The 27,437-nt window shown below is 35.9% G+C and overlaps 2 protein-coding genes across 4 annotated transcripts in view; both read left to right on the forward strand.

Annotated features, from left to right (window-relative positions):
* The first annotated feature begins 3,047 nt into the window (after nt 1–3,047).
* LOC132096654 (uncharacterized) lies at nt 3,048–6,524 on the forward strand. 2 transcript variants are annotated; one of them, XM_059502145.1, is made up of 6 exons: nt 3,049–3,307; nt 3,450–3,617; nt 4,063–4,326; nt 4,597–4,689; nt 4,915–4,929; nt 6,329–6,524. In XM_059502145.1, exons 1-6 carry the CDS (start codon nt 3,241–3,243, stop codon nt 6,463–6,465), a joined length of 744 nt encoding a protein of 247 aa, XP_059358128.1. In that variant the 5' UTR covers nt 3,049–3,240; the 3' UTR covers nt 6,466–6,524. The 2 variants fall into 2 exon arrangements, with proteins under 2 accessions (XP_059358129.1, XP_059358128.1); XM_059502146.1 differs by lacking the exon at nt 4,915–4,929 and having other exon boundaries at nt 3,048–3,307; nt 4,597–4,704.
* Nucleotides 6,525–9,167: 2,643 nt separating this feature from the next.
* The window catches only part of xrn1 (5'-3' exoribonuclease 1), a 19,961-nt gene continuing 1,691 nt past the window's right edge, over nt 9,168–27,437 (forward strand). The window contains exons 1-40 of one of the 2 annotated variants that reach the window (XM_059502148.1): nt 9,168–9,402; nt 10,445–10,677; nt 11,830–11,927; nt 12,180–12,289; nt 12,364–12,474; nt 12,944–13,029; nt 13,106–13,193; nt 13,293–13,461; nt 13,554–13,621; nt 13,963–14,097; nt 15,073–15,142; nt 15,373–15,475; nt 15,581–15,670; nt 16,406–16,562; nt 16,639–16,758; nt 16,849–17,018; nt 17,922–18,039; nt 18,150–18,245; nt 18,929–19,029; nt 19,145–19,276; nt 19,582–19,744; nt 19,857–19,970; nt 20,054–20,152; nt 20,287–20,402; nt 21,378–21,524; nt 21,628–21,717; nt 21,821–21,956; nt 22,043–22,099; nt 22,180–22,312; nt 22,393–22,462; nt 22,973–23,168; nt 24,346–24,435; nt 24,521–24,613; nt 25,022–25,111; nt 25,298–25,375; nt 25,985–26,101; nt 26,211–26,352; nt 26,501–26,673; nt 26,991–27,104; nt 27,283–27,382. In XM_059502148.1, the coding sequence (XP_059358131.1) occupies nt 9,328–9,402; nt 10,445–10,677; nt 11,830–11,927; nt 12,180–12,289; nt 12,364–12,474; nt 12,944–13,029; nt 13,106–13,193; nt 13,293–13,461; nt 13,554–13,621; nt 13,963–14,097; nt 15,073–15,142; nt 15,373–15,475; nt 15,581–15,670; nt 16,406–16,562; nt 16,639–16,758; nt 16,849–17,018; nt 17,922–18,039; nt 18,150–18,245; nt 18,929–19,029; nt 19,145–19,276; nt 19,582–19,744; nt 19,857–19,970; nt 20,054–20,152; nt 20,287–20,402; nt 21,378–21,524; nt 21,628–21,717; nt 21,821–21,956; nt 22,043–22,099; nt 22,180–22,312; nt 22,393–22,462; nt 22,973–23,168; nt 24,346–24,435; nt 24,521–24,613; nt 25,022–25,111; nt 25,298–25,375; nt 25,985–26,101; nt 26,211–26,352; nt 26,501–26,673; nt 26,991–27,104; nt 27,283–27,382 (4,648 nt within the window). In that variant the 5' untranslated portion in view covers nt 9,168–9,327. Of the gene's footprint in view, nt 9,403–10,444; nt 10,678–11,829; nt 11,928–12,179; nt 12,290–12,363; nt 12,475–12,943; nt 13,030–13,105; nt 13,194–13,292; nt 13,462–13,553; nt 13,622–13,962; nt 14,098–15,072; nt 15,143–15,369; nt 15,476–15,580; nt 15,671–16,405; nt 16,563–16,638; nt 16,759–16,848; nt 17,019–17,921; nt 18,040–18,149; nt 18,246–18,928; nt 19,030–19,144; nt 19,277–19,581; nt 19,745–19,856; nt 19,971–20,053; nt 20,153–20,286; nt 20,403–21,377; nt 21,525–21,627; nt 21,718–21,820; nt 21,957–22,042; nt 22,100–22,179; nt 22,313–22,392; nt 22,463–22,972; nt 23,169–24,345; nt 24,436–24,520; nt 24,614–25,021; nt 25,112–25,297; nt 25,376–25,984; nt 26,102–26,210; nt 26,353–26,500; nt 26,674–26,990; nt 27,105–27,282; nt 27,383–27,437 lie in introns of both variants that reach the window. The other variant, XM_059502147.1, reaches the window with a different exon arrangement.

A 27,437-nucleotide genomic window follows, 5' to 3' on the forward strand; every position in this document is an offset into this window, starting at 1 on the left:
CTGCCTCACATAGTAACGGTTGCTATGATGTGTGATTGGACAATGGCCGTTTTGGGGGAGGGGCCGGCGAAAGGCTAATTGGTAGAGCACTGGTTTGGGGTTCGATTCCCTGGGAACACATGATAGGTAAAAATTGATAGCCTGAATGCACTGTAAGTCACTTTGGATAAAAGCGTCTGCTAAGTGCATACATTTATATAAACATGTCTAAAAAGGTGTTTTGCTACCAGATTCATTTAAAATCATTAGCTTTTGTCACTTGTCATGTTCTAAGCTGAATTAGTAGGCTATCTGAGGTTTGAAGGTTGAATGTGGAATGGGGAAAATTTAAAGGATGTACGGCTGTAAAATATGAAGATAGCCTATTGAACATAAAGTTTATTTTTAGGGGTTAGAATTTCACTTCCCTCTCTCCATTTAGCACAGAATAGCTTCTGGTTCATTTATGAACATACAACTATTTTGTGTATATTTTGTGATTTTTAATTTGTGTTCTAAAAATTGACAACAACATGGTGCACTAAAGATTATTGTGCAATTTAGAGATATGTGAGGTGGTCATGAGTACAGAGAAAACACTTTATATCAACAATGTTGCCACAACTGCATCTGACATCACAATTAGTAAATGAATAAGATTAAATGATGTTGAGTGTGTAAATTAATAATTTACTAATGTAACAGTTAAGCAAATCGTGTTCTAGCTGTACTCCGTCTAGTCTTTACAGTACATCTTAGAAAAAGTTAATGAAAGAACCTTAAATATGCTAGGTTCTAATATGAACCTTTTACCAAAACAAAGGTTCTTAAAATAACTGCCAAATAACCAGTGGATCATTATAGAACCTTTAAGTTCAACTTTGAACCTTTTTGATAGCTAGAAGTTCATTTTTGCACTTAAAGGTTCTTTTTTGAACTCTAAAGGTTCAATCTCTTCTAAGAGTGTAGTTTAGTCTTTTTCTTTCCTTACCCTGTTAATCGTGTTTTGACCCTTTGATCTGGTTACTGGAATACCCCTCTGGCTTAGCCCTCTGGATATTGTTCGCTCATTGAAAACCCACGCTTGCACTAGGATTATCCTTATTTCTTGCCTCCTATATACCTGTTTGACCCATGTTTGTTATGACCACGTCTCTGTCACTCCGTCACAGAATTCTTTTAAAGTATATTATTTCTGCAATAAGTACAATTTATAAAATTATACTTAAGTGCACTTTTTTAAAAAAACGTTTTTTTTTTACTATTAAATACAATAGACTACAACGTTGGTTCCAGGGGGAAAAAAATCTGTGGGGGTGCTTTTGTTTCTCTTGGGGGTGCTGAAGCACCTGGTAGTCCCTCCCTAGTGCCGCCCATGCTACTGAGAAACAAACCTATTAACTTGATGTCTGGTTAGTTTAACTTCTGATAGTTTCATATTGTAGAAACAGAAAAACATCCTTTAACCTTCCTTTTCCAATACAGATTTACAAACTGAATTATTTTTTAACTATACGTTTTGAGTTAGCCAGAAAATGTGGTTGTAATTTTTAATGATTTACAGGCATAAGTAAGGCAGTTGTGTTCTTGTTAAACTATACATTCTGCAACACAAAGATGTAAAAGGGCCAAAAAGTATATTTATATTCTGTTGTTGTTAAATATATCAATATTTTACAATGAAATATTTTGTATTTGGAACTTGTAAATTTTTTTTTTGCATATTTTGAAACATGAAAAAACTCTACAGCTGAAACCAAATTTTAGCAGCATTTACAATATTCTAACTGTATAAAATGAGATGTTAAATTGGTCTTTTTTTATTTAATTTTTTTATGTGATCTCAACATTAGCAGACCCCTCACTATCTTCTAATCTTCTATAACTATTCAACTACTAAGGCACTTACTCTTAAACCATTAACCAGAAATATGCCCTGCTTAGTCACTTTTTATTTTTATTTCTAAATGTTAGGTTTTTATTGCAGCACTTCACATGTCTTTGCAGTTCGCAGGATGAACCATTCTTCATTTTCAAATCCCTTTGTATTAAAATGTCTGCCATCTAAATGTACACATACAACACACACACACACACACAAACTAAGAGCAAATATCCAAAGAGTATGTGCCATAAATTTTTTTTTACATTTTTTTTTAAACAAACAAAGTGAATTGGAATAGATCCAGAACTTGCATGCCAAGTTTAATTTTTTTTTCCATGATATACATCATGCCATGTCAAAATAAGTCCGTTCTTTCTACATTGTTTAACAGTGTTTTAATCTGAAAGATTTTAAATCCTCTTCTCTTCCTTTTCTTATTTTAACTATCCTAAATTCCTGGGCTGTGTTTGTCTTCTGCCATATATGGTTATGTTATGGTCCCTCATAGTCCCTCTATCTATTTTCAAAAATATGTAACTAAAGAAAGTATGTATTCATTTAAAAAATAATAATAATAATATAATAATGCACTGATTAATCACTACCAGTGTCAGAAAGCGTAAGGCTGCCTTCCAGCTAATTCTGCTCCCAAGAGTGTTTATTAAAAAAAAAAAAAGTGTCCTTTATTTCCTGCTGGTAATGTGTGTGATTTCACATTCATTTTGATCAAGATGAAGCTTTTGCTTTAGTCTCCATGAGAATACCAGTGAATGCTAATGTCTGCTCTCTTCTACTTTCAGTTTTTGTTTACAATAACTGATCCTGCTCTTGTCATGTTTTTCCAGCACCACACTAGACTTGTGCCTTTAAATGTGCACATACAGCGCACTGTAGTCTTATTTTGATCCAGTTTATAACATTAACTAGGCTAATTATCTGGTTTCCAAACACTTTTTCTTCTTCAAATGTTGTTTTTATAGTCTTAAGGATAGGGGGAAAACTAAAAAGTCTCTCCAGTACAGTTTCTGTTCAGTCTTTTTGTTTTTATAGCTGTTAAATGTCAGCTTCAGGTCAGTGTTTATATGTCAAGTAAAGACTCTTTCACGCTGGTGTGATTGGCTCCCTCCTCAGGTTGTCCGGGTAACAGCCAATGACACGCAAGTGCTCTCGCTGTCTACTACATTTAAGCTAAACCTGCACCCTGCGCTCGACGGGTTTACACCGGCTCTGGATTTTGTTCACTTTGAGTCGTCTTTCAAAAAAAAAACTGCAATGTGAATACGAATGCGAATGCTAGAAATAGAAACCGAAAGAAAGTGAGTCGAGATTCAAAACAAACTGTTGTCGTCACCGCTCGCGCTTCATATCACGCAGAAATGCTCCTCTTCGCTTTTTTCGCAACCTTCGCTTTTCTTGTAGATTTTTCCTGGGCTCTTCCAACAGGTAATCTTTTATCCTGTTATAGCAAACATCTTCTGCATTCCTAACAAGGAAATTAACGTTCTATTGCTCATGTTTTCCTCCATTATGATCTGTTGTTTTAATTATGTTTAATTAAAGCCCTCATATGTGTTGTTATTGTTAGATATTATTATTCAGTTCGAGCGCAGTGTTTTGCTGAACGGGACAGTAGTTGAGAGGATCCTTATCAGTGATGCAAATTTAAAGGGACATTTCGACCAGCAACCTGTTGTCAGACCCATTCAAGACGAAGTCCTGAAGATGATGGTGGAGAAAGATCATGAAACCTCAAGTAAAGAATCTTAATGCAGCAATTTATGAAGTTTAGCATTAGAGGAGGAACGGTGATATTTTTTAAGGATACTGATTTTTTTTATGTGCTAAAACAATATATACAACCTATTTTAGTAGTTATATTTTTAGTATATCTCTGTTTATAAAATGTATTTTCCTTCTTGTTTTGGGTTACTGTTAAGTTGAAAATGCATAAGTGAGTACATTATGTTAAATGACTGTTACTTTAAAATGTAAAACATTCCCACTGTTTGAGCTTCAGCATGCACATTTATGCAAACAATGCTTGATGTTGAGCATAGATTTGGTGTAATGCTGTTGCTGTATGCTGTTCTTTAGAGATCCACCAAGTGGTGCCATTTATTAGATATAAATATTTATATTAGTCTGTCGCTATTGTCATGCAGCCACTCTGTGACAATAAATCCATCTTTATTTTTCAGGTTATGGCACATATACACGTTTGAGGGAATGTAAGCTGCGAGGGTATCGAGTCCTGCAGCTGTCCGACCGGTTTCAGCTTAATGGCAAAGATTATCTGACTTTAGATTCGGACAGTGATTCATGGACCGTGTTGATGCCAGAGGCACAGGGTCTAAAGAAGTCATGGACACTTAAGGCTGAGTGTACGAGTCTAGACAAAACTCACCTGAAAGAAGAATGTGAGGAATTCATTAAACAGATAAATGATGCCCCGAATCAAGAAGGTGAAAACTTATGATGATTATTTGTTAGAACAATTTATTGATGCAACTTTATGAAAGTCCCACTTATTCAAATTTTTTGTTTGACTTAAAAACAGTCGTTGTTGCAATAAAAGGCACAATGCCCTTTCATTTTTTTTTTACACTACACTTTTGTGGGTATCTACTTTTAACATTTTACGAACAATATTATAATATTTAAAAGAATATTTAAGACTACAAGATTCATAACTATGAATCTGGAGTTTATATTATCTGTTGAATGTATTTCAGGGCTTGGTGTGTTAAGAGTGATGGCTCCAGTTCTCTGCACTTTTCTCTTCATTGGATTTGTCTTTATGAGCCTCCTTATCTTCAAGCGACACGGTGAGCATACATCATGTGCTGTCACATGTGTTTTTGTGAAAACACCACTGCATACCAGTCAAACCACTACCAATGGTTTATTTTAAATGGATGAAATGAAATGAAAAAAAAATGAAGTGATCACAAGAAAGTAAAAATATGTTTTGTTTGGTTCGAGTCACATCACATGTAACAAGGGCTCATTCTCCTTTTTTTGTCTTGCTCTTCCTCTTTTGCTCGATGCAGGTCATCAGCCAGGAGGTGAGATGTTTTACATTGTTTAACAAATGCTTTAATTACTGCAATATAAAGGTTGACAGATGATTACATATTGACGTTGATACAGCTGTCTCTGTGTTGTGGATGGCACTCCCAGACACAGACTATCTGTAGGCCATGGCTATTATCCTAATTAACAAGAAGTGAATTTCACTTAAATGGATTTAATAGGACAACTTGGTTTATAAAAGTGTGATAAGGGTGTGTATGGACTTTATATTTAACTACTTTGGCAACACTTTACATTACAGTGGTACAGTGTAATTAAAAACATTGTGAAAATGTTTTGCTTTATGTGGTAACATTAAAGTCCAAATTGTACTATCAACCTTGCTTAAGGTTACAGCAACATAAATTTCCTTCAGTAATTGTTCTACTGGGTCTTACAGAAAGTAAATACAATCCAATAAAACAAACATAGAGAAGGTTTTTGATGTTTCATATTGTTTCTCAAAAGCTATTATGTACATACATTCCTCTAAGGAAAAGTTCACTCAAAAATGTTCTCACCCTCTGGCCATCCAAGATGTAGATGAGTATGTTTCTTCATCAGAACAGAATTGGAGAAATAAAGCATTACATCACTTGCTCACCAGTGGATCCTCTGCAGTGAATGGGTGCCATCAAAATGAGTGTCCAAACAGCTGATTAAAAACATCACAATTATCCACATAAATCCAGTCCATCAAAAATAATATTGTGCAGTATAAAGCTGCATGTTTGTAAAAAAACAAATCCATAATTAAGGTGTCAAATGCAAGTTCATAATCCATATAAGGTTTCCAGAAAAAAAAGATCCATCTCCGGCTGTCCTTTTACATCAAAATCCCCCAACAAATTTGTTTACAATGGTTTTGTACTATTTTTGCTTGTAAATGGTGCTTGATGAATGTATATTTTCTGGTTCAGACAAGATTATATTTTTTTCACTACAGAAAGCAAGCTATGTAATGAATAGAGGCCTGAAGCAGCGGTTTGAAGTTAAAATGATTTCTTGATGCATTTATTTATTAGAAACCGTTCCGATTTTCCATTCACAACATGTTAATTGATGCACTTGAGTCATGTTGTGGATGTTTTTATCAGCAGTTTGAACTCTATTACAGAACCCATTCACTGCAGATGATCCGTTGATCAAGTGATGCAATGCTACATTTCTCATAATCTGTTCCAATGAAGAAACTAACTGATCTGCATATTGGATGGCCTGAGGATGAGTAAGCTTAAAACTAATTTGAATTTTTTGGTGAGCTATTTTTTTTAAAAGGTCAACACCCCTGAACTAGCCCAGGATCTGTAAAAACTGGTCATACCAGACAGGTGTATCCACATGCTTTTATGCTGTTGATTGTCAGATGTGTTATTTATGGCTTTTCTCTAGGTGTTTTAGGCTCAATTATCCACTATCCAGCCCATCATTTTGAAGTACCATTGAACGAACAGAGTCAAAAGGACATCTCTCAAGTTCCAGTGCTGAAGGGTCCCTATAGCAATCATCTAACCTGCCCAACCACATAATTGTAAAGAGTCAACTCTTGGTCATGATTTCAGAAGTCTTAGATGCATTTGAAAGTTCAGTAATACAATTATTCAAATGTTAATATCATTATGTCTTTTTTTATATTATTATTAGGGGCCAAGCACCAAAGGTGCGTAGGCACCTATTGTATCTGTTGGCGTTCTTATTCTTCTTCTGCTCTTGAGTCTATGGCAGCCCATAGAACTGTAGTGCCACCACTTGTCCAAAGTTTCCCTCATGTTTATGCTAATAACTTTTGAACCATAAAGGCAGAAAAGGAAAATTATCGTTCCCCTGAATCTTTGGTTCAAGCTGAGTCGAATGAAGTCCAAAATGTACAAAATTGTAAGATTAAAATTTTTCTCTATTTGAAATTTTCTGACAAACTTACCTTTTCGAACTCGTTCTAGACGGTTTGTCTGATTCTCACCAAAATGAGCTCAGATCATCTTCAGACCATACTGGCAAAAATGTATGGAATTCAAGTTGATTAGTCAAACCATTGTCAAATAACGTGCTAATGAATTTGACAAAGAGCACGCAAAAATGGATATGTGGCTGTATCTCTACAACGGTTGGGCATATTGAGATCAAACTTGGTGTGTGTTATAACAAACATGACCTGAGACTACCTGCAGCGTTTCGGCACTGTGCCACCTAGTGGTCAGCAGATATGAAAAATAAATATTTTTGCTTAAGAATTCTGAATGGTTTGGTCAAAAATCACAAGGTTAGATTAGATTAGGTGCAGCATGCCGAGTCAAATGATACCCAATTTGCCCATGTCAGCTATTTTGGGCATTGGCCATTTTGATTTTTATAGTTAAATGTTATATTTTATGAATATTTTACTTGCTATGCTTCTTCAGCACCATGCCCTGATGGTACTCAAACATTTTTGGTTCAGCGCAACCTTGTGGTCAAAATTTATATTAACTTTTTAATAATGAAATCATGAACTTCCTGTTCGCCATTTTGATTCATGTTAAAAACCTACTTTTCCGAACTCCTCTTAGACTGTTAGTCCAGTTTTCACCACATTTGTCTCGGATCATCATGTGTTCCCGGGGAATCGAACCCCCAACCTTGCGCTTGATAGCGCAATGCTCTACCAATTGAGCTACAGGAACACTTACATTAGCCATTAATTTTGACATTTCCAAAAATGCTAATCAATTTTGATAACATTAGCCTATTATAATGAAACTGGTCTCAAAATATTCATTGGGTCATGCTGACAACATGGATACCAAAACCTAATTTTTCTAACTCCTCCTTCACTTTTGGTCCGATTTTTACCAAAATTGAATCAGATCATCATCAGACAGTGCTGACAAAAGTTATGGATTTTGTGTTGATAGACAATTAGCATTATGCAATATTACGTCTGAGGCTGTATCTCTGCAAAGCTTTGACATATTGACACCAAACTTTGTGTGTACCATTGTTTCTTCACACAGAACACACCACATCGATTTGATAACAGCATTATAAGCCACTAACTCATATTACGAGAAGTTCTGTTTATGAACTTTTTGCCATTTTGCTTCAAATCATCCTAAACTTTAATAACTAATTTTTGCAGTTGGCCTGATGCTCCAGGCCATGCTTAGCTCCTCATTTTGCTGTTGGAGTGCTTGGCCCCTTGATTGCTGCTTGCAGCTATATTATTTATATAATAGCTATATTGTTTTTGCTTGAAATTATCTTCAAAGCTTAATTTTTAATTGTGTTAGTAGTACTGTATGCATTACACACTGTTGCCGAATGTTCTTGCACAGAGTATAACCAGTTTCTGTGCCTTCAAAAAGCAGTTTATTTTTATTTTATTTGTTGTTGTTTTTTTTTGTTGTTTTTTTACTGTAGTTGTGGTCTTTTTATGCTACTCACTGAAAATCTACCATTTTTAAATAGCACAGTCTGATTAATTTTCTTGTGTGTAATGTCAGCTAGACATACTAGTTTCTGATGTGTAATGTATCACATTTTCCCTCACTAAAATAGCTGATAACATGTTTAAAAGCATTTGTTTACCCAAAGAAGTTATTGTATCCTATATTAGCAGTATTTGTTTTGTGTGTGAATTCATGCAAAAAGACCAAAATCAGCAAATATCCAAATAAATGTTTCCTTATGTCATAATAGGCCTACACTTTCATCATTCATTGCACTTTTTATTTGTTTTCTCTACTAAAGATGAAATTATTTTATTTAATATAATAGTGTTATGTAAAATATATTAAAATATGAATTATATAATAAAATATTAAATAAGCTGTTCATTTTCAGAGATAAACCAATGAATGTATTAATAATAATAATTATTATAGAGTAATAATTACAAGGGGCTTTGATATTTCCGCTTATTCATATATGAATGACTCAGTAAGCGAGGATAAGTTACTTTAACAGGATGTAGGCCTAAATTACTGGTGAACTACACTTAACCTTGGCCAAGAAAGTGAGTTGTTGTCGTGTCAAATTTCCTCTTTTTTTTTCTCACATTACATCACATCCCTAGTGGCAGCTTTTGTTTCTGCCGGAAGAGTGTGCTGGTCGTTAATTCCTTTAATATTTTCTCATAATTTGAAAATACTTGCACATTTTCTCTTACATATCTTGCTAGTTCTGTGGCGATTATCTTATTTAATATTAATGTATCTTGTGTTTAATGATTGTCGGAACGATATTATAAGATGTTACATCACGCGAGTTTCCACACGGACGTTTTATTGGCTGGACAGTAACAGCTCATACAGAAACAAAACCGACTAGCACCCTCAGTCTATGAAATTCTGCTCACATTGGCTTCAGATTAAGGTTTCTCTTCCTTATTGTTGTTTGAAGACTTACATGAGAAGATGGGAGTGCCTAAATTTTATCGATGGATATCGGAGCGGTATCCGTGTCTGAGTGAAGTTGTCAAAGAGCATCAGGTGAGCTAGTTTGGCTAAATATAACAGGCCGCATAGAGATCATTACAGCTCTGTGAACAGAAGCTCAAACCGTACACACAACAGGCACCAAAACCTTAGTTTTACTGGCCCTCCACCACGAAGATGTTTTGTATAGAGGGGGTTTTGAACGAGCTATCAGTAATAAATATCCAGACAGCTGAGACGAGGAACACAAGCTCAAACAGTATCGTTAGCAGGTGATTCGAGTTCCCAATCAGAAACATTTCTGACCGTTATTCGGAACGACACTAATAAAGCACATATTTAACCTACTAGGTGTGTTTTTACAATTTGTCGTTTAATATATGTCACAAAATTATTTTTTGAAGAGTGAAGAACTACCATCATGCTTTCCTTGTCAAACTCTAATGAGTGTTAAATATAAGACAACGTTTTTATTAAGAGAAATGTCAGACTGATGTATTTATTAGCGGAATGTACTTTAGAATTCACAATATTTTCAACTTAAAAAAATAAAAATAAAAATTTATTATTTAAAAATTAAATAAAAATTTTCAACTTAAATAAAAATAAATAAATTGATAGTAGTTCAGTTGTGTACATTTTTGTTTTTATTTAAATTTTTGTCATTCGTTATGTGCTTTTGTCCTTTTAATTCGTTTTTTTATATTTATATATAATATTTTTTTTTATTTTTCAGTTTGAGTCATTTTTAGAACTTCAACAAACTGATTTGTTTCACTTCGTTGCAAAGGCAGCATTTGTCATTTTCATTGTTTAGGTTTTTGGTCTAAGAATTATAATGCATAAGTTTATTACAACTTTTACTATTCTTAAAAACATATTTAAGAGTTTTAGATTTAAGGTTTTAGTTTAGACTAAACAATGATCTCAGTATAATAATTGCATTTATTCACATCTTTATCTTAAAGTTGCTTAAATGTGTTGCGGTACATAGTTTTTTTTTTCTTTAACTAAACAAATTACCCTTTTTTTCCTTAAGACAACCATATTTTGTCAAGTTTATGCCAGCCAACATGTGTTATCTCTTTCATCGCAGATCCCAGAGTTTGACAACCTATACTTAGATATGAATGGGATCATCCACCAGTGTTCCCACCCCAATGATGAGGACGTACACTTCCGTATTTCTGAAGAGAAGATATTTGCTGATATTTTTCACTACCTGGAGGTGCTCTTTCGCATCATTAAGCCCAGGAAAGTGTTCTTCATGGCTGTCGATGGGGTTGCACCCAGGGCCAAGATGAACCAGCAACGTGGAAGAAGATTCAGGTATAGCAGAAGACCTGAACATTATATATATATATATATATATATATATATATATATATATATATATATATATATATATATATATATATATATATATATTTAGACTGAAATATGAAAGGCTTAAGGATTTTTATTTGATGTTTTGTGACGGGTCATGTATTAAAGATTTTTTTTTTTTAAAGACAGTTCTTTTTTGCCCAGCTTTTATATACATTGATATAAGTGTAAAAATTACTGTATTAGGGAAGATAAACAACACACACCATTACCGTTTAAAAGTAGAGCCCGGCCGATATGTTTTTTTTTAGGGGGACCAATACTGATATTCGGGAGTAAACAAAATAATCAAGGAACATTGCTGCCGTACCATAGGTGCAGCAGGCGCAGTGATATTACGCAGCATCTGAAAATATTCCCCAAACTCTGCTATTGCTGCAACAACACAAACTAGCTGGGGACTATTTCCAGGCACTGCGTAATCTCATTGTGCCTGCTGCACCCATGGTACGGCAGCAATGTTCCTTGATTATTACGCCGGAATGAGAGTATAGTTCCTAGCCATATCAGCCTAGAAAATCGAAACTTTTCATTTTCTGCGGTCTTAGTACACAATGTAACTACAGAGGAATCAAGTTTTAAATAGGAAAAATATAGAAACTCTTTGGTAATTTTTGAGCGAGATGCTAACGGTCTAATCAGATTCAATAGTCTATGCTAAGCTAAGCTAAAAGTGCTACCGCCAGACCCGGAGATCGTGTGAATGAATTCAGAAATGGTAAAACTCAACTGTTTCACTCCAGGGGAGTTGGAAAATGAGCCTATTTAAAAAAATAAAATAAAAAAGTAGAGTGTTTCTTTAAGCATTAAAGCGTTTCTTCCTGGTCACCAGTAGCAAACAATGGAGTGTGTGCTCTGCTGGACAAACTACGTAATTACACCATTTACAAGCATTTTATGTTCTGTAGAAAAAAATATTATATTGGCAGCATATTCACAGACACAGATATATCTGCAACAGGCTCAATTCGGTCAATAAAATTGGCAAAACAATATATTGGTCGGGCTCTATTTAAAAGTTTACAACATTGCATCAAGAAAATTTATTTTTTCAATACTGAAATAACTTTATTTTATGCTCTTTGTGTTTTAAAGGTCAGCAAAAGAAGCTGAGGACAAAATCAAGAAGGCCTTGGAGAAGGGTGAAGTCTTGCCCACAGAGGCCAGATTTGACTCTAACTGCATCACCCCTGGTTTGTGTGCTACTTTATTGCTTTTATTCTGTCCTAGTGATGTTGTATACATATATTTTTCAGTCATTGTATATTGTATAGCATTGTATATAACTTTAAAGGCATACAATTAAAAAGCTGGTTAAGGTCTACATTTTACTTTTCAATGGTTTCTAAATCGTTGTTACTGGGTGTCTGGTGATTTTTATGGAACTTTTTCTGACAAATCCTGATGTAGAATGTCTTGTGATCTGTTTCTCTTGACTTCTGTAGGAACGGATTTCATGGCCAGGCTACAGGAACAGCTTAAATATTTTGTTCACAATAAACTGTCCACAGACAAAGCATGGCAGGGAGTGAATGTGTATTTGTCTGGTCATGAGGTGAGTTAGGTGACTCCAGAGCTTCGTGTCATATGTGTTTCTTTGACGTTCTTCTGATTCCCGTTTCTTCTCAGACCCCTGGTGAAGGAGAGCACAAGATCATGGAGTTCATCCGTTCTGAGACCACCAAACCGGGTCATAACCCAAACACAAGACACTGCCTTTATGGTTTGGATGCCGACCTGGTGAGTACAGTTGTGTGTAACTGAAACATTTTGGTCATAGTCTAGGGATGTGCCACAGTGATCAAGTACTCGAGTACTCAGCCGTGACAGCGACGATCGATCATGAAAACGATGATTATGAATTTTTCTTTTTTTCTGATTGGTTATAGCAGCACTTTGGGTGGCACCCTGCATTCTCTCTCTCTTGCTATAGCACGTAAGATAAAAGTTATGTCATGATGTATCTTAGTTATCTGATTAATATCATAGGATGTCTCATAGAACAGGCTTCAGTTTATTGGTATAAAGTCATTATCTGCATTACGGTCATGCCCCGCCCCCTGCACATGCCCCGCCCCCTGAGTAATCAAGAAACCTGTCGATGATCTAAATGAGAAATTGCCAAAAATGCCCATCCCTATCATAGTCCAGTTATTTTTTTGTATTCATTTTAAGCATGCTTTCTTCTCCTTTCTCTCTTTTTTTGTAGATAATGCTTGGCTTGACCAGCCATGAGCCTAATTTTTCTCTCCTCAGAGAGGAGGTTCGTTTCGGAGGCAAAAAGTCACAAAAGAGGTAAGTGTGGCATTATTTTCATTGCGCCAAGTTGAAAGTTTGTGTTCCTTTAATAATGTGTTTTTCTGGTCTGTAGGATAACAGCTCCTGAGGAGACGACCTTTCACCTGCTTCATCTCTCCCTTATGAGGGAATACATCGACTATGAGTTTTCAGAGCTCAGGGTGAGAATATGTCTATCTCATATGGCGTGATCAGCGCAAATCTGGACAAAGCAATGTACTGACCGGTAGTCTGGTCATAAATTCATCTGTTTCCATTAGAAAAAGATCTCGTTTGAGTACGACCTGGAGCGGATCATAGACGACTGGGTTCTGATGGGTTTCTTGGTTGGCAATGATTTCATCCCTCATCTTCCTCATCTGCACATCAATCACGATGCACTGCCGCTGCTCTATCGAACTTACATCAGCGTGCTGCCCAGTCTGGGGGGTGAGTCAGTCCACCTGCGAATCCCAAGCACATGCGACTTTGTGACAGTGGTGTAAAGCTGATATAGTGCTGATTGTTGTCATCTCCATCAGGCTACTTGAATGAAAATGGTCATCTCAACCTTGCCAACTTTGAGAAGTACCTTGAGAAGTTGTCAGATGTGAGTGTTTGGATTTTATTTTATTTAAAAAATGTTAAATGAAAAAAAAATTACTATGTTTTGCACAAAGTCATTAAGCAGCACAACTGGTGTTTAACATTGATAATGAAATTATTCTTCAGCATATCTGAATGATTTCTGAAAAATAATGTGACACTGAAGACTGAAGTAATGGCTGCTGAAAATGGCATTTCTGAGTCACCTCTGAGATACCAAATACTGACAACACTTGTAACATTAAATGAGAACTATGATTCCTGATCCATTATTTACTGCAAGAGGAGGTCAATTCACCCCATTCAGCTCTTAGTCCATGCCATCACTCTCTTCTCTGTTTTCAGTTTGACCGGGAGCACTTCAGCGAGGTGTTTGTAGATCTGAAGTGGTTTGAGAGTAAGGTGGGGAACAAATACTTGAACGAAGCAGCTGGGCTGGCAGCTGAGGAGGCTGGTGCCAAAGACATGAAGAAGAGCAAGGTGAATATTGGCACCCTGCAGCCAGACGGATGATATACCTAAGCACACGTGCATTTATCCTAGTTGCATTTAAAATCATCACAAACAATTAGCAGCATATCCTTGTTTAAAAGAGGCGGTGTTAGAAGTAACCATGTGCTGCCGCCATTGTCTCCTGTGAGTCAGGGTCAGTTTTAGTTACCAGGTTCCTGATTTCTAAATGAATGAGCAGTAGCAATGCTGGCTGCATTGTGTAGTTCTCTAGCTGGTCTGTAATAAATATTTAAAATAATAAAAAAAAATTTTTTTAATAATTAATTTGAAATGATTTATAATTTAATAAACAATAATAAGAACTAGTGATGCACAAAATGTATGGCAACTTAAAAAAATCAGCCGTAATCATTGACTGAAACAGTGCCTGACCCTCGTTTCGTTCCAAACCTGTATGAATAATTTTTTTCTGCTGAGCACAAAAGAGGATATTTTAAAGAAGGTTGGTAACCAAACAGCTGACGGTATTAATTTGCAAGTCAAATGGCTAGCGTCAACTGTTTGGTTACCAACATACTTTAAAATATATTCTTTTGTACTTTACAGAAGAAATAAATTATTTTGAAAAAACAGGGTTAGTAAATTATGACAGGATAAAGCTTTTTGGGTGGCTCCTTTTTATTACTGATAACTAGTGCTTCTCAGATTATGTATTTTGACACTGTCAGCAGCAGTTTCATGCACAATACCGAGATGAGCTTCATGATATGTCATTGTGCGACGAATAGACTGAAATTTAAGTCATTTTTTACTTATGGACCACTTTTGTTGTGCGTTTTATATTTCTGCTTTTTTTTAGCTTGTGATGAACTCATTGTATGGAAAAGATCAATGTGAAAATTATGGATTATTTTTTCTTTTCACACAAGAAAGGTCCAAGACAAAGAAAAATAATATTCTTTTTTTTTTTCTTAAGTGATCCTTTTTTTTTTTTTTTTTCAGCCTTCGGATGACTCTCTGTGTCTCGCTGCTCTTGATGGAGTCGGGGACTCTCACAGCACTCCAGGAAGAGGTACATAAACCCAAACCCCAAGTCCATTACTGATGATTATTGTTCAAGCACTTTATTTTTGAATCCTATACATGTACTATGTACTTACTATAATAACTGGGTACCAGCCCTGAACCTAACTGCATTAAATCCAAGTAAAAAGTGTGTGCACATACTGTAAAATGGAACCAGACAATAACACACATTTTAAAGCATTCAGCTTCTTAATATTGTCCAAAATGCACTAGAAGGCGCAGAGGAGGATGGTGAGGATGATGACATGTTTGAAACAGAGTTTCGACAGTATAAGCGCACCTACTACATGACCAAGATGGGCGTTGAAGTTGTCTCCGAGTAAGTCCCCATTCATTTGAATTTTGGAAAAGGATGGAAGCATGTTTTCTCTGCATCCGGAAATGAATAGTTCTATGAAGACTCATTTTCTCTGTTTCCTTGCAGTGAGTTTTTGGCCAGTCAGGCTAGATGTTACGTGGAGGGGATCCAGTGGATCTTGCATTACTACTACCATGGAGTTCAGTCTTGGAGCTGGTAAGCTGAGAGACAGAGAGTGAATTATTATTTTTTGCTAAAAATAGGGCTGTATGATTTGGGAAATATTTTTGTTCTCTTTAAAAATATAAAGATCCAGGATTGCTGTTTGTTTGTTAATAATAATAGTTGTTGTTATTAAATAAAATATAAAAACGTTTTTTTTGTAGTTTTTATATTTCACTAAAATATTTATTTTAAGAACTATCATTTTATTTTACGTTACAACAGGAAAAAAGAGTTTCAATATTTTTCCTATTTAAAACTTGACTCTTCTGTAGTTACATTGTATACGAAGACCAATGGAAAATTAAAAGTTGAGATTTTCTCCCGTCGGTCTTGGTACACAGTGTAACTATAGAAGAGTCAAGTTTTAAATGGGAAAGATATCGAAACTCTTTGGTCATTTGGTCAAAACTGCTACCGCCAGACCCGGAGATCGGCTGAATGAATTCCAAAACTCTAGGATAGTTGGAAAATGAGCCTATTTAAAAAAAAAATGTGGAGTGTTCCTTTAAGCCTTTAAAGCTACTTCTTTTCTTGATATGCACTTAATATTACAAGTATGGGAAGATGATTGGCCTATTTTGGGTTCCTAAATGCATGTTAAAATTAATAAATGCTTTATTACAATTAATCATGCAGTGTAAGTAGCAGGGAAAAGAAAGTAGATTGGGTTGATTTTGATGTAATGTTGGTTTCAAAAGATCTTGCTCTCCTCTCAAATCACAACAGGTATTATCCTAACCACTACGCCCCCTTCCTTTCTGATGTGAGAAACGTGTCTAGTCTCAAGTTGACATTTGATCTGGGCAGACCCTTCATGCCATTCGAGCAGCTCTTGGGCGTCCTGCCTTCAGCCAGCAAAGAGCTTCTTCCACAGTGTTACCAGGTGACATACACACTTCGTGTCTCCATCACGTCATTGTTTTTCAGAAACTCTCCCTCATTCACTGACTTCTCCACAGCATCTGATGACGTCGCCGGGCTCACCCATTGTTGAGTATTACCCACAAGACTTCAAAACGGACTTGAACGGCAAGCAGCAGGAGTGGGAAGCCGTGGTGCTCATCCCGTTTATCGACGAGGTGCTTTAAACATCTGCATTCACTGTGTATCTCTCCATAAAAGCTGTGATGGAAGTGCAGTTTCATGAGATGATGTGCATTTGCTTTCAGAAACGCTTGTTAACTGCTATGGAGCCCTACTCTCATAAACTGGCTCCATCAGAGAAGGCCAGGAACAGACATACCGAGTGTGCCGTCTACTGCTTTGATAAAGAGCTGGACTATGTCTACAACTCCCCCCTCCCTCAACTCTTCCCCAACATCGTCCACTGCCATGTCAGGTATGTCCTGAATCTGCACGCCACGGTACATTTCACCAAATAAGAAATAATATATCTTCGCTAATTTTATTATAGTGTTAATACTTACTTATATCTATTCACATTAACACTTTTCGCTTTATAGTTACAGACAATTTTAATTATTATAATTTCTAGTTATTATGCGTTTTATTGTTGTACCTTCATATTTATAGGGTGTCATTTCTCTGTTTATCTTTGCACTTTATATTTAAAAGAAATTCTAATAATGACTCATTATTTCTTCTTATTTAATATGAATAATAATATTAATATCTTGCCTTCAATTTAATATGGTGTCACATTTCTGTATTTACCTTTACACTTGGCACTTTATAATTAACATACATTCTAGTTAATATTGATATTTATTGATTCTTCTCCTTATTTAATATTAGTAGTATATTTACCTTTACACTTGGCAATTTATAATTAACAGAAATTCTTATTTATATTCCTAATTATTTATTCTTCCCCTTATTTAATATTATTAATAATAATATCTTGCCTTCATTTTAATATGGTGTCACATTTATGTATTTACTTTTACACTTGTCACTTTGTAATTAACACATGAATTAACTATTTAATATCCATATTGTTCATATTAATTATTTAATATAATATGAATTAATAACATTAGTTTTGATATAGTGTAACCGTTTTGTATTTATTTTTCCACTTTTTCAATTCACAATTAACAAACTCTTAATAATTATTTATAGTTTTGTTGATATTTATGTGTAATGTTTCCAATTTAATATGTTGTGTCTTTTGTTTCGATTTGTACTTCACACTTCACATCAGTACACTCAGAACAGCGTCAGAGCTTGGTTTATTTATTTGCCATCTTTTGGAAATAACATCCACTGTGTTTGTTTTTAGGCAAACGCCGATCCCAATGGATGCCTGGCGTGTGGCACTGGATCATGTAGCACATAAGATTGACAGAGGATCTCTTTATTTCTGTGGCTTCCCCACCTTACAGCACATCCATCATAAAGTAAACCATCTTCAGTCTGACTGTCTGCAGATTGTCGCTTCTACTGATCGCCATTAAAAGGATCATTTGATCATCACAGGATTAATGTTTCTGCTCTATCTCTCACACAGTTTTATAAGAAGAAAAGTGGAGTGATGGTGTTTCAACAGAGCAGCAGAGGGGAGAACATGATACTGGAGATTTTAGCCAGCCAGGAAATGGGACAGGTGGGCCATTGTCCCCTCACACTAAAGGCAGCTGGAGTTCTAGACTTGAAGTTTCTTAACGACTTGATGATTTCTTAATGACTTTTTAGGACTATCTTAGACACTAAATGACATTTTGCAAGGTTTTTGCGAGTCTTGTGTCCTAAATTGCTCTCCCAAAAAATTAAGGCCTTAAAACGGAATTAATTCATAAAATCATGGCATTAAATGTTGCATGTTGGGAAAAAAAATTCCTCTGTATTTGTTTTGTTTTCTAATGCAAATGATTAAATATACTTTAATCAAGATACTTTTGTTTGATACGCAAACTGAACATATGAAGTCTTGTTTTCTGTGAAACTGAACAAAATTAAGTTTTTTTTTTTTTGCTTAAAACAAATGTGTCAGTGGGATCCGAAAACATATTTTCCCTTTCAATTAAGTAGATTTTTCTGTTCCCATTGTCAGATACTGACATGTACCTTGATATTTGGAAATATTTAGACATTGGCATTGGAAATCCAGTGTGGCTTTTTGCAGTGTGTTCAGAAAGTCGTTATTTTCTATATTCTATTGGTTGGGTGCAGTGACAATATTGACATATTGTGGTCCATTCAGTTCATTCCTTTTTTTTTTTACTTGGACTTAACAGGTCTCTTTTAAATGCATGTTGTTTTATGGTAATGTGTTTCTCTTCATTGCAGGTGGAAGATGTTGCAGCGCTGGTTCTAGGAAAGTCTTTGTTCGTGAACTGGCCCCATTTGATGGAAGCTCGAGTTGTAGCTGTTTCAGACGGAGAAACAAAGTAAGTCTGTTTTCTGAATTGATATTTCAAAGTGATTTGCTGTCATATAGAGTCATGTAGCGCACTCAAACTCTCTCTTTTAGTCTGTTAATAGTGTCTCACTCCTCCTCTGCAGGTTTTCTTTAGATGAACCATCAGGATCACAGATGTTGTATCTGAGTAACACTCCAGCACCTGCTGAAGTCACCCATCTAACTGATAAAGAGCAGAAGGAGGGGGTCAAAGAAGTGCAAGGCCTCTCAGAGCAGTACGCTGCCCTTTTTATTCATGTTATTGGCACTTGTCTAAGAATAAGCTGCAATGTTTTGATCTGGCTGATACATGACCTTTTTTTCATTGTGGTGTATTAATGTTTGCTGTCTCCATTCATGCCTATAAGCTCTGGTATCTATACAGTATGAACACATTTTTCAATAGCAATCCTTAATCTTAGCTATGCATGTTCAGAGTCATAGAAAGCTTTGCATATTTTTTAATTCTGCCGTGCTAAGTGTGTGTGCGTATGATTGTTTGAGTGTCCATATGTGAAATATTACTTTATCTGTTTTTCAGCTTTAGCAAGCGCAAAGGGATTGTGATCAATGAGACGGATGTGGTGGTATACGCCCAGCTGCTGACAGGCAGGAAGTATGTCATTGGTCAAAACGGAAAGGTCCATTTGGAAAAGCAGTTTGCCAAACAGGTCCTGCCCTATCCCTACCAGACCATTGTGAAGGTAAATATTTGCACCAGCCTAAAATTAAACCGAATTCTAATCAAGAACCTGCATCTTGGGATAAATCTAAAAGTTGTTGGGATGTTTTAAGTATGCTGTTTTCTCACTTCAGGATATCAAAGCCTTTGATTCATCATTGGCACGCTTCAAGACACTGGAGGAGCTGTTTCCCCCAGGAACCGTTGTCTTTATGGTTGGAAACCCATATTACGGCGCAATGGGAGATGTATGTACTTGTTTTGTTGCTCTCCAGACCAGCTGCAGTTGTAATGTAATGACAGTCATGTAGGATTGTTTCTGTTTGCTTAGGTGCAAGATTCTAGTGATGTCATCAGTGAGGGACGGGTTAGAGTGGTCTTCTCCGTACCGTGTGAACCTCAACTTGATGCCTTAATACAGAACCAGCATGTAAGCCTCGAGTCTATGCCCAGTTTGCACTATTCTATGTTTTTCTTCAGTTTATTTTACTTCCATTTATTTTTCACACTCTACATATGGCTTTTGTCTTCAGATTTTACCAATAGTCTTTTGTTTTTGTTCAGAAATACTCTGTGAAGTACAGTCCTGGGTATGTGCTCGCCTCCCGCCTTGGTATCACCAGCTACCTCGTCTCAAGGTTCTCCGGTAGCATCTTCATCGGAAGAGGATCCAAGAAAAAGTAAGGGAATAAAACAATGCATACTTTTTCTTTTTATTATTTATTCTCAATACACTGCCTTTCAGAAGTATTCAGACCTTTAAACAATGAAAGATCCAAGGTTTACATTTAGTCGTTGATATTTTCTTTTAAAAACACTGTATTTATCTCCACAACAGTTTTATTTAAGAACCTTTAGGATTAGTTATCCATCTAAAGTTGTGATAAATTTCATTGGAAAACACTATGTCAGGATCTTATCTTAAGGCATAGTTCACCCAGAAATGAAAATTTGATGTTTATCTGCTTATCCCCAGGGCATCCAAGATGTAGGTGACTTTTTTTCAGTAAACACAAACTGAGATTTTTAATTCAGACCGTTGCAGTCTATCAGTCATATAATGCAAGTGGATTGGAATCACAGTTAAAACATACAATAAAAAAAAAAAAACATTAACAAAACCAAATTAAACCCTGCGGCTCGTGACGATACATTGATGTGTAAAGACACGAAACTATCGGTCTGTGCAAGAAACTGAACTGAACAGTGTTTATATCGTTTTTTTTTACCTCTTTGCCATCATCTGACCACCACTTAAGTTAATCTTTAAAAGCACTAGTGATTGAATAATTCTCTTAAATGTAATCTTAAGCAAATTTCAAAATGAATATCCTTTCTTCATACTGCACATGTATAATGTTTGATGCCTAAATTCACTTGCAGAATTTAAATACACTTTTAGTTGTTAGTGTTTGATTTTTTATTTTTTTTATATATATATTTGTTGGTTTATTCAGACAATATGGTATAGCGTTTCAATATAGTCAATTTATTGGATCATAATAGTTCTGATATCATTCATAATATTTAAATAAATTTGTACAGGCCATCATTTTAATAATAGTCCATCCACAGGATTTGGCTTTGATGATTTAATGAACATTGTTTTTATTTCCCCCAAAAATGAATGTTTAAACAAATATTGCTCTGTACAGTCCTCATGGAGAGCAGAAAGCCAATGTGGGCCTTAATCTCAAGTTCAACAAGAAGAATGAGGAAGTTCCTGGCTACACCAAGAGAACCGAGAAAGAGTGGCTCTACTCCGCTGCCGTAGGGGAACTTTTAGCTGAATACTTAGAGAGGTGTGTATGTGTATTGGAGGTTCTGTGTGTGTGTGTGTGTGTGTGTGTGCTACCTGTGGTTTTGCAAATGTTTTAAAAATAATAATATGTCCTTGTCTCTCAGATATTCAGAGCTGTTTGACTTTGTAGCACGAAACAGTCATGATGACGTCTTTTACGAAGATGACATCTGGCCAGGAGAAGATGAGAACGGGTGTGTTTTGAATCCGTTTTAGACTAGCAGTAGTACAAAGAATGCAAGTCCTCTTGCCAGACTTGATAATAATGACTGTTTACCACTGTGGTGATTTAAATAGCGCTGAAAAGGTCCAGGAGATCCAGGGCTGGTTGAAAAACCATCCAGTCAGTTCCTCGTCCCGAGCTTCATGTGATCTGCAGATCCTGGACACTGGCATTGTGGAGAAGATTGAAGAGGAGCTGGAAAAAACCAAGGTTGGTGATCACATACAAATCTCAACAATCACAATAGTAGTTCCTGTCTTTCAGTGGATGATGTGTTGAATGTGTGTGGGTCGCAGGCAAAGAAGATGAACAAGAAAGTACGGGTCACTGTGAAGCCCCACCTGCTTTTTAGGGTATGTGTTTGTCTATGTATTTATTTTACTTATATACATATAGACAGAGAGAAAGAGAAAATATGCATGTGTGTGTGCAGCCTTTGGAGCAGCAGCACGGTGTTGTTCCAGATCCTGACGCAGAGTATCATCTGTTTGACCGTGTTGTCAATGTGAGAGAAAGCTTCTCTGTTCCTCTCGGCCTTCGAGGGACCATCATTGGTATCAAAGGAGGTAAACCCCAATGCAAACTCTCTGGCGTCCTTCTACATCTCGTTTTGTCCTTCATTAATGGTCTTTCCTGTTTCCATCAGCTGAACGTGAGGCTGAAGTTTTGTACGAAGTGCTGTTTGATGAGGAGTTTGCTGGAGGACTCACTGTCAGGTACAGAAGTTATTTCTCTTACTGGATGATGCAAATCTAGAAATAAGGTTTTTATTCCTTATGGACCCACTAAATTGTTAAAATGTGAGCGTCAAATCAGTTATAATGATTTTTACCACCACCAAACGTTTAAGCGGTAATGTATGTGAGTGTTAAGGCCCGTTCACACAAAGCACGATAACTATAAAGATAACGATAAAGATATAGTTCTAAAAATCGAGTCCACACCACAACTATAACGATAAAGGCAAAGAGAAACGATATCGTTGGAATCACTTTCAGAACAATTTTTTTTTCTGATGAACGATAAAAACATTGCCAACCAATCAGAATCAATCCTGCTGTAATGAGCTCGAGAATTTAAAGCAGCAGACGCGTGTCCGCTTGGAATACACAGACAATATCGTTCGCTGATGTGGACACTAATATAGTTATCTTTATAGTTATCGTTCTTGGTGTGAACGGGCCTTTAGACTGTGTTTTATAAGCATCTGGTGTGTGTGTGTGCAGGTGCTCTCCGGGGCGTGGCTATCGACTGCCCCCCAGTGCCTTAATCAACATGAGCCACGGCAGCAGAAAGGAGCAGGGCTCTCACAAACTCACTGCCATCGTCAAACCCCAGCCCTCTTCTTCATCCCATCCCACACACAAGAGCCAGCTGGGCGGCCTCAACCACTCGCCACGCTCACCGTTTATACCTACGCAGGTAATGGGCGCACATTCATCCCTCATAAACAGACCCTCAGTGACTCTACTAATACCCCACTAGCAAAGAGGTCATAAAGATCCTCCTTTACACTCCTTGTGCTAGAGTCCAGTATCTCTGGAGCAGAGCTTTTGGACTTCAGCACAGGACTGTGATGATTTAACTCGTCTAGGACTCTGTACTTTTCAGTTGATTCATATGAATAGATTTTGAATGACATAATGACAGATTGATTTATAGATTTTATATACTTTTTTTTTATTCTATCTAGTATATGGGTCAAAGACTAAATATCTCATTTTGGTGTCCGCATCAAATCAAAATTATAAAAGTGATTTCCTATGTATAAAAAGCATATTAAATGCAAGTTAAATGCCTGCTTTAATGATTAAAATAACTTTTGTAAAATAAAATGTCAAAATATGGATGAAAAGAATGTTCCATCGTCATTCAGTGTAAATGATATATTTATGTATAAGTGAAACAATATACTTATTCTGACCTCTACTTATTATTATTTTTTTTATTATATTTTAAATGATTGAAAACATTTTGCTGTTAAATGGATAAAACCTAGTTGTTTGAAGGATAGTAGCAAAGACTGGTATTGATTTAAAATTAAGATGTATAATGTAGTAGTTTTTTTGTAGTTTTTTAGTGGCATCTAAATGTTCTGGTTATGAATATCCCTGAAAAGATTTTTTTTGTTTGTTTGTTTTGTTGACATTTTAGTGGGTGTCTTTAGTGACTCATGATAAAAAATATACAATGGTCATATTTTTTTGCTCAGAGAAATATTATTAAACAAGACACACATTAATGTATGGAGAAAAAAACAACATTCTAAGCAGTATTACACTTTGTTTTGATGCTTAAAACCCTTTTTTATCTTTGACATATATAGCAGTATTCGTCTGGTGGATATGTGATCCAGCAATAAATGTATTATTTTAAAATGAAGGGAGATTCAGGAAATTATATGACCCAGATTTGCATGAGCACCACAACTCAAATGTTAGGTCTTAATATTAAGGTGTATTTATTAAGTAGTTATTAATGCATTAATGAAGTAATTATTAATAAATTAATGAAGTGCCAACTGGTTCCCCTTCAATAAAGCAAAGGGAAATATGTTGTTCCATGTGAAGATCTGATGGTGTTGAATTTCAATTGACAGCAGCAGAATGGCCGTTTTAATCTCAGGACTGACACTCAAGGCAACAGAAACTCACCTCACAAAGCCCTTAACCAGAAAAACCAACACAAGGTATGAATTGTGTGAGGTAAATAGGTCTAACTGCTCTGGGGATTGTTCAGGATCCATTAGAACACTTTTCTTTGTGTTCCTCTAGGGCTCTAGTAATGACAAAGAGTTCAGTAATGTATGGCAGACTCTTCAGAGTTCAGGAATGCCCCAGAAACCCCCAGATCACTGGCAAAATAATGTAAGTAACTCTGTCTTAATCTGTGCGTTTGTGATCAATGTTGTTATCATAAACAAAAACAACAAAAAATGTTTTAACAAAAATAAATCAGAAGAGAGAAAAAATAAGGTTATTTTCTTTATTTTATTTTCTAATTTAAGTTCAAATGGAAAATTTGTAATTTTGTTTAAGGTTACTAAAATAAGTAAAAAACAAAAAAAAGAACCTAAATAGGCATTTTAAAAAAAAGACTAACAGAAGAGGCTAAAAGACTAAACAACAAAACTGCTTTTTTGACATTCTAATAACAAATTTTAAATTAAAACTCATTCAAAATAATAATAAATACTCAGAGTACAGTAATGATACTAAAATAGCACTGGTTTTTATATGTAGTATATGACATTAACCTGGTGTTATTTTTGACAGGCTGAAAAAAGCAGTGGACTGATGCCACATCAGCAACAGCTGGAGGGAAAAAGTAAACAAAGCCAAGGCAACGACCCATCCAACAAACTTGTATGTTTTCCTATTTCATACATCACTGCACTGAACGAGTCAGCTGTCAAGCCCTAGCTTGATTACTGTCAACAATAAGATGACCTTTTACATTTCACATTTATACAGTAGCTTATATTCTTTATTAGCTTTCTCTTTTATGTGGTATACTAAATGCTTAAGTTTTTAATTTTTTGTTTTTTGCAGGCCTCAGGTGGCAATATTAGACTTCTGAAGAGAAATGAGGATGTGAATATGGCTCTCGTACAAGGGCCTTCAAATAAGGTTTGTGGTTTGTGAGGATGGTTTATCCAAAAATTAATATTGTCCTAATTTACTCTTCCTAGTGTCAAATGTATGACTGCCTTTCTTTCTTCTGTGAAACACAAAATAAGTAAAAGTTAAAAATTATTATATTTTTAAGGTAATTGGGGTTCAATGTTATTCAAGTCCCGTGCCAAACACATAAGACAGATTTAACAGATTAAAGAAATTTAGCTAACAGATAAAAGAAAACTAAATGATGACAGATTTTTCATTTTTGGGTGATCTATCCCTTTAAAAAGGACCTTTTATACTTGGTTGAAAACATATCAACATCATTTCAGACCGTGTTTTGGAAAGATAAAAGCTACAAATAAACCATCACTGTCCATTCTTGGCTTCACATTCAATTCATATCTAAATAAATCCGACCGCGTGACTATGACAATCCAAGTTAAGAGGTAGATTGATATGCAGGTCCCAATCTAAAACACACAGTCCACTTTCACTATTGTGCATGAGTCATGTGGAAATGATTATATGAGTCATTGCTAAAAAATTGCTAGTTTTTTTTTTATTGTTATAATTAGTATAATACATTTTTTACTTATAGTATTTATATATTTACAGGCATCTACAGAATTTGAGGAGCTTTTAGCCAATCTGAAGATCTCAAAGGATCCTGAGCCACCTACACAGCCCAAGAACCAATCAGAAGAGCCTCTTTCCCCACAGTCCTTTGCCATGGTGTGTAATCAATGGTTCTCATGTCTGCAGCTCAAAAGAGTGAAAAAGTATGCTTATTTAAATGTCTTTGAATGTTTTAAGCTATTTTTATTTATTTTCATTTGAGCAGAAGGGAACTCTGGTATTAAAAGAAATGTTGAAGATTGACAGCTCTGGACCAAGTTCCTCGGCCCCTGATTTCACTGGTGGCCAGGATTCAGCAAGCTCCAATGCCCAACAGCAGAGCAAGAGACGCTCCAGCAAAAAACTAGGTACTGCATTGTGTCCAATCAGATCCAGAATCATCTTGTCTTGTAAGATTTCAGGCCGTAGAACTTTACTATATCAGATAGATGATTAATTCTCAAATCTGAGATGTGCACAGGTAATAATAATAAGTGAATGTTCTCTGTCTCTCAGCTGCTCGGATAAATACTCCTCAGACTGATGCACCAGCAGTGGGTCCTCCTCCTCCTCCTCTTCCTCTGGCTGGCCAGCCACCCCTCCTCCCAAACATGGCCACTGAACTCGGGCGGGTATGCATGGGGCTTGGGATGGGACCTCCAGAGTTCACCTTCCTCCGTAACAGACAGGTTGGTTCATCTCTCAAACTCCACCTATATCTGTGTAGCTTGAGTAATAAAAGAACAGCTGTATGTCACTCAATATAAATATAGATATGCAAAAAAGCCAATCATAATTTAGTTAGATCTTTACAAGAACTCTAAGCAGAAAGTTGGAGGAAGAATTGGATACCTAGAACGATCAATAACCTAGCCATCATGATGAAATGAATATTGAAAGTTCATATAAAGATTGCAAGCCCAAATTTGTATGTAGTTCAGTAAATAAGACCTAATTTTTTCTGCCGCCTCTTTCCATCTCATTCGCTCTTTTTCTTGTTCTGTAGAGTCTCACAGTGTGTCAGGTGAAGTTGTCGAATGGCCTGCTGGTTCACGGTCCTCAGTGTCAATCTGAAACCGAAGCTAAAGAGAAAGCTGCTCTCTTTGCCCTTCAACGATTGGTAACTCTTAGTTCAGAAATAATCAATGTGTATCAATAGTTTAATATATGGTATTACTACTTGACTTTTCTTGTGATACAATGAATTATGTGTCTAAATGGAATATAGTACTATCTAAAATAATTTTTTTTAGTAAGTACTTGTTGACTGCCGAATGAAATCATCTCTTCTTCTGCAGAACTCATTGGGTTCGTTCCCACTGCCTCCTCCCATATTCCCTGGAGTCCAGCAGATGAGGCCACTTGCTCCTCATCCCTCCATGTTTGGTCAGCCAACAGGTCGTATTGTCTGTTTTCTGTTAAATCCTGTTCTTTTAATGCAGATGTTCTTTAC

The sequence above is a fragment of the Carassius carassius genome, chromosome 20, assembly GCF_963082965.1.
Source record: "Carassius carassius chromosome 20, fCarCar2.1, whole genome shotgun sequence".
Lineage (NCBI taxonomy): Eukaryota > Metazoa > Chordata > Actinopteri > Cypriniformes > Cyprinidae > Carassius > Carassius carassius.

Coding starts and splice junctions, on each gene's coding strand:
- LOC132096654 (XM_059502146.1), top strand. CDS start 3,241: ATGCTCCTCTTCGCTTTTTTCGCAACCTTCGCTTTTCTTGTAGATTTT. Junction 4,327..4,596: donor TGATGCCCCGAATCAAGAAG/GTGAAAACTTAT, acceptor AATGTATTTCAG/GGCTTGGTGTGTTAAGAGTG. Junction 4,705..6,328: donor ACACGGTGAGCATACATCAT/GTGCTGTCACAT, acceptor GCTTTTCTCTAG/GTGTTTTAGGCTCAATTATC.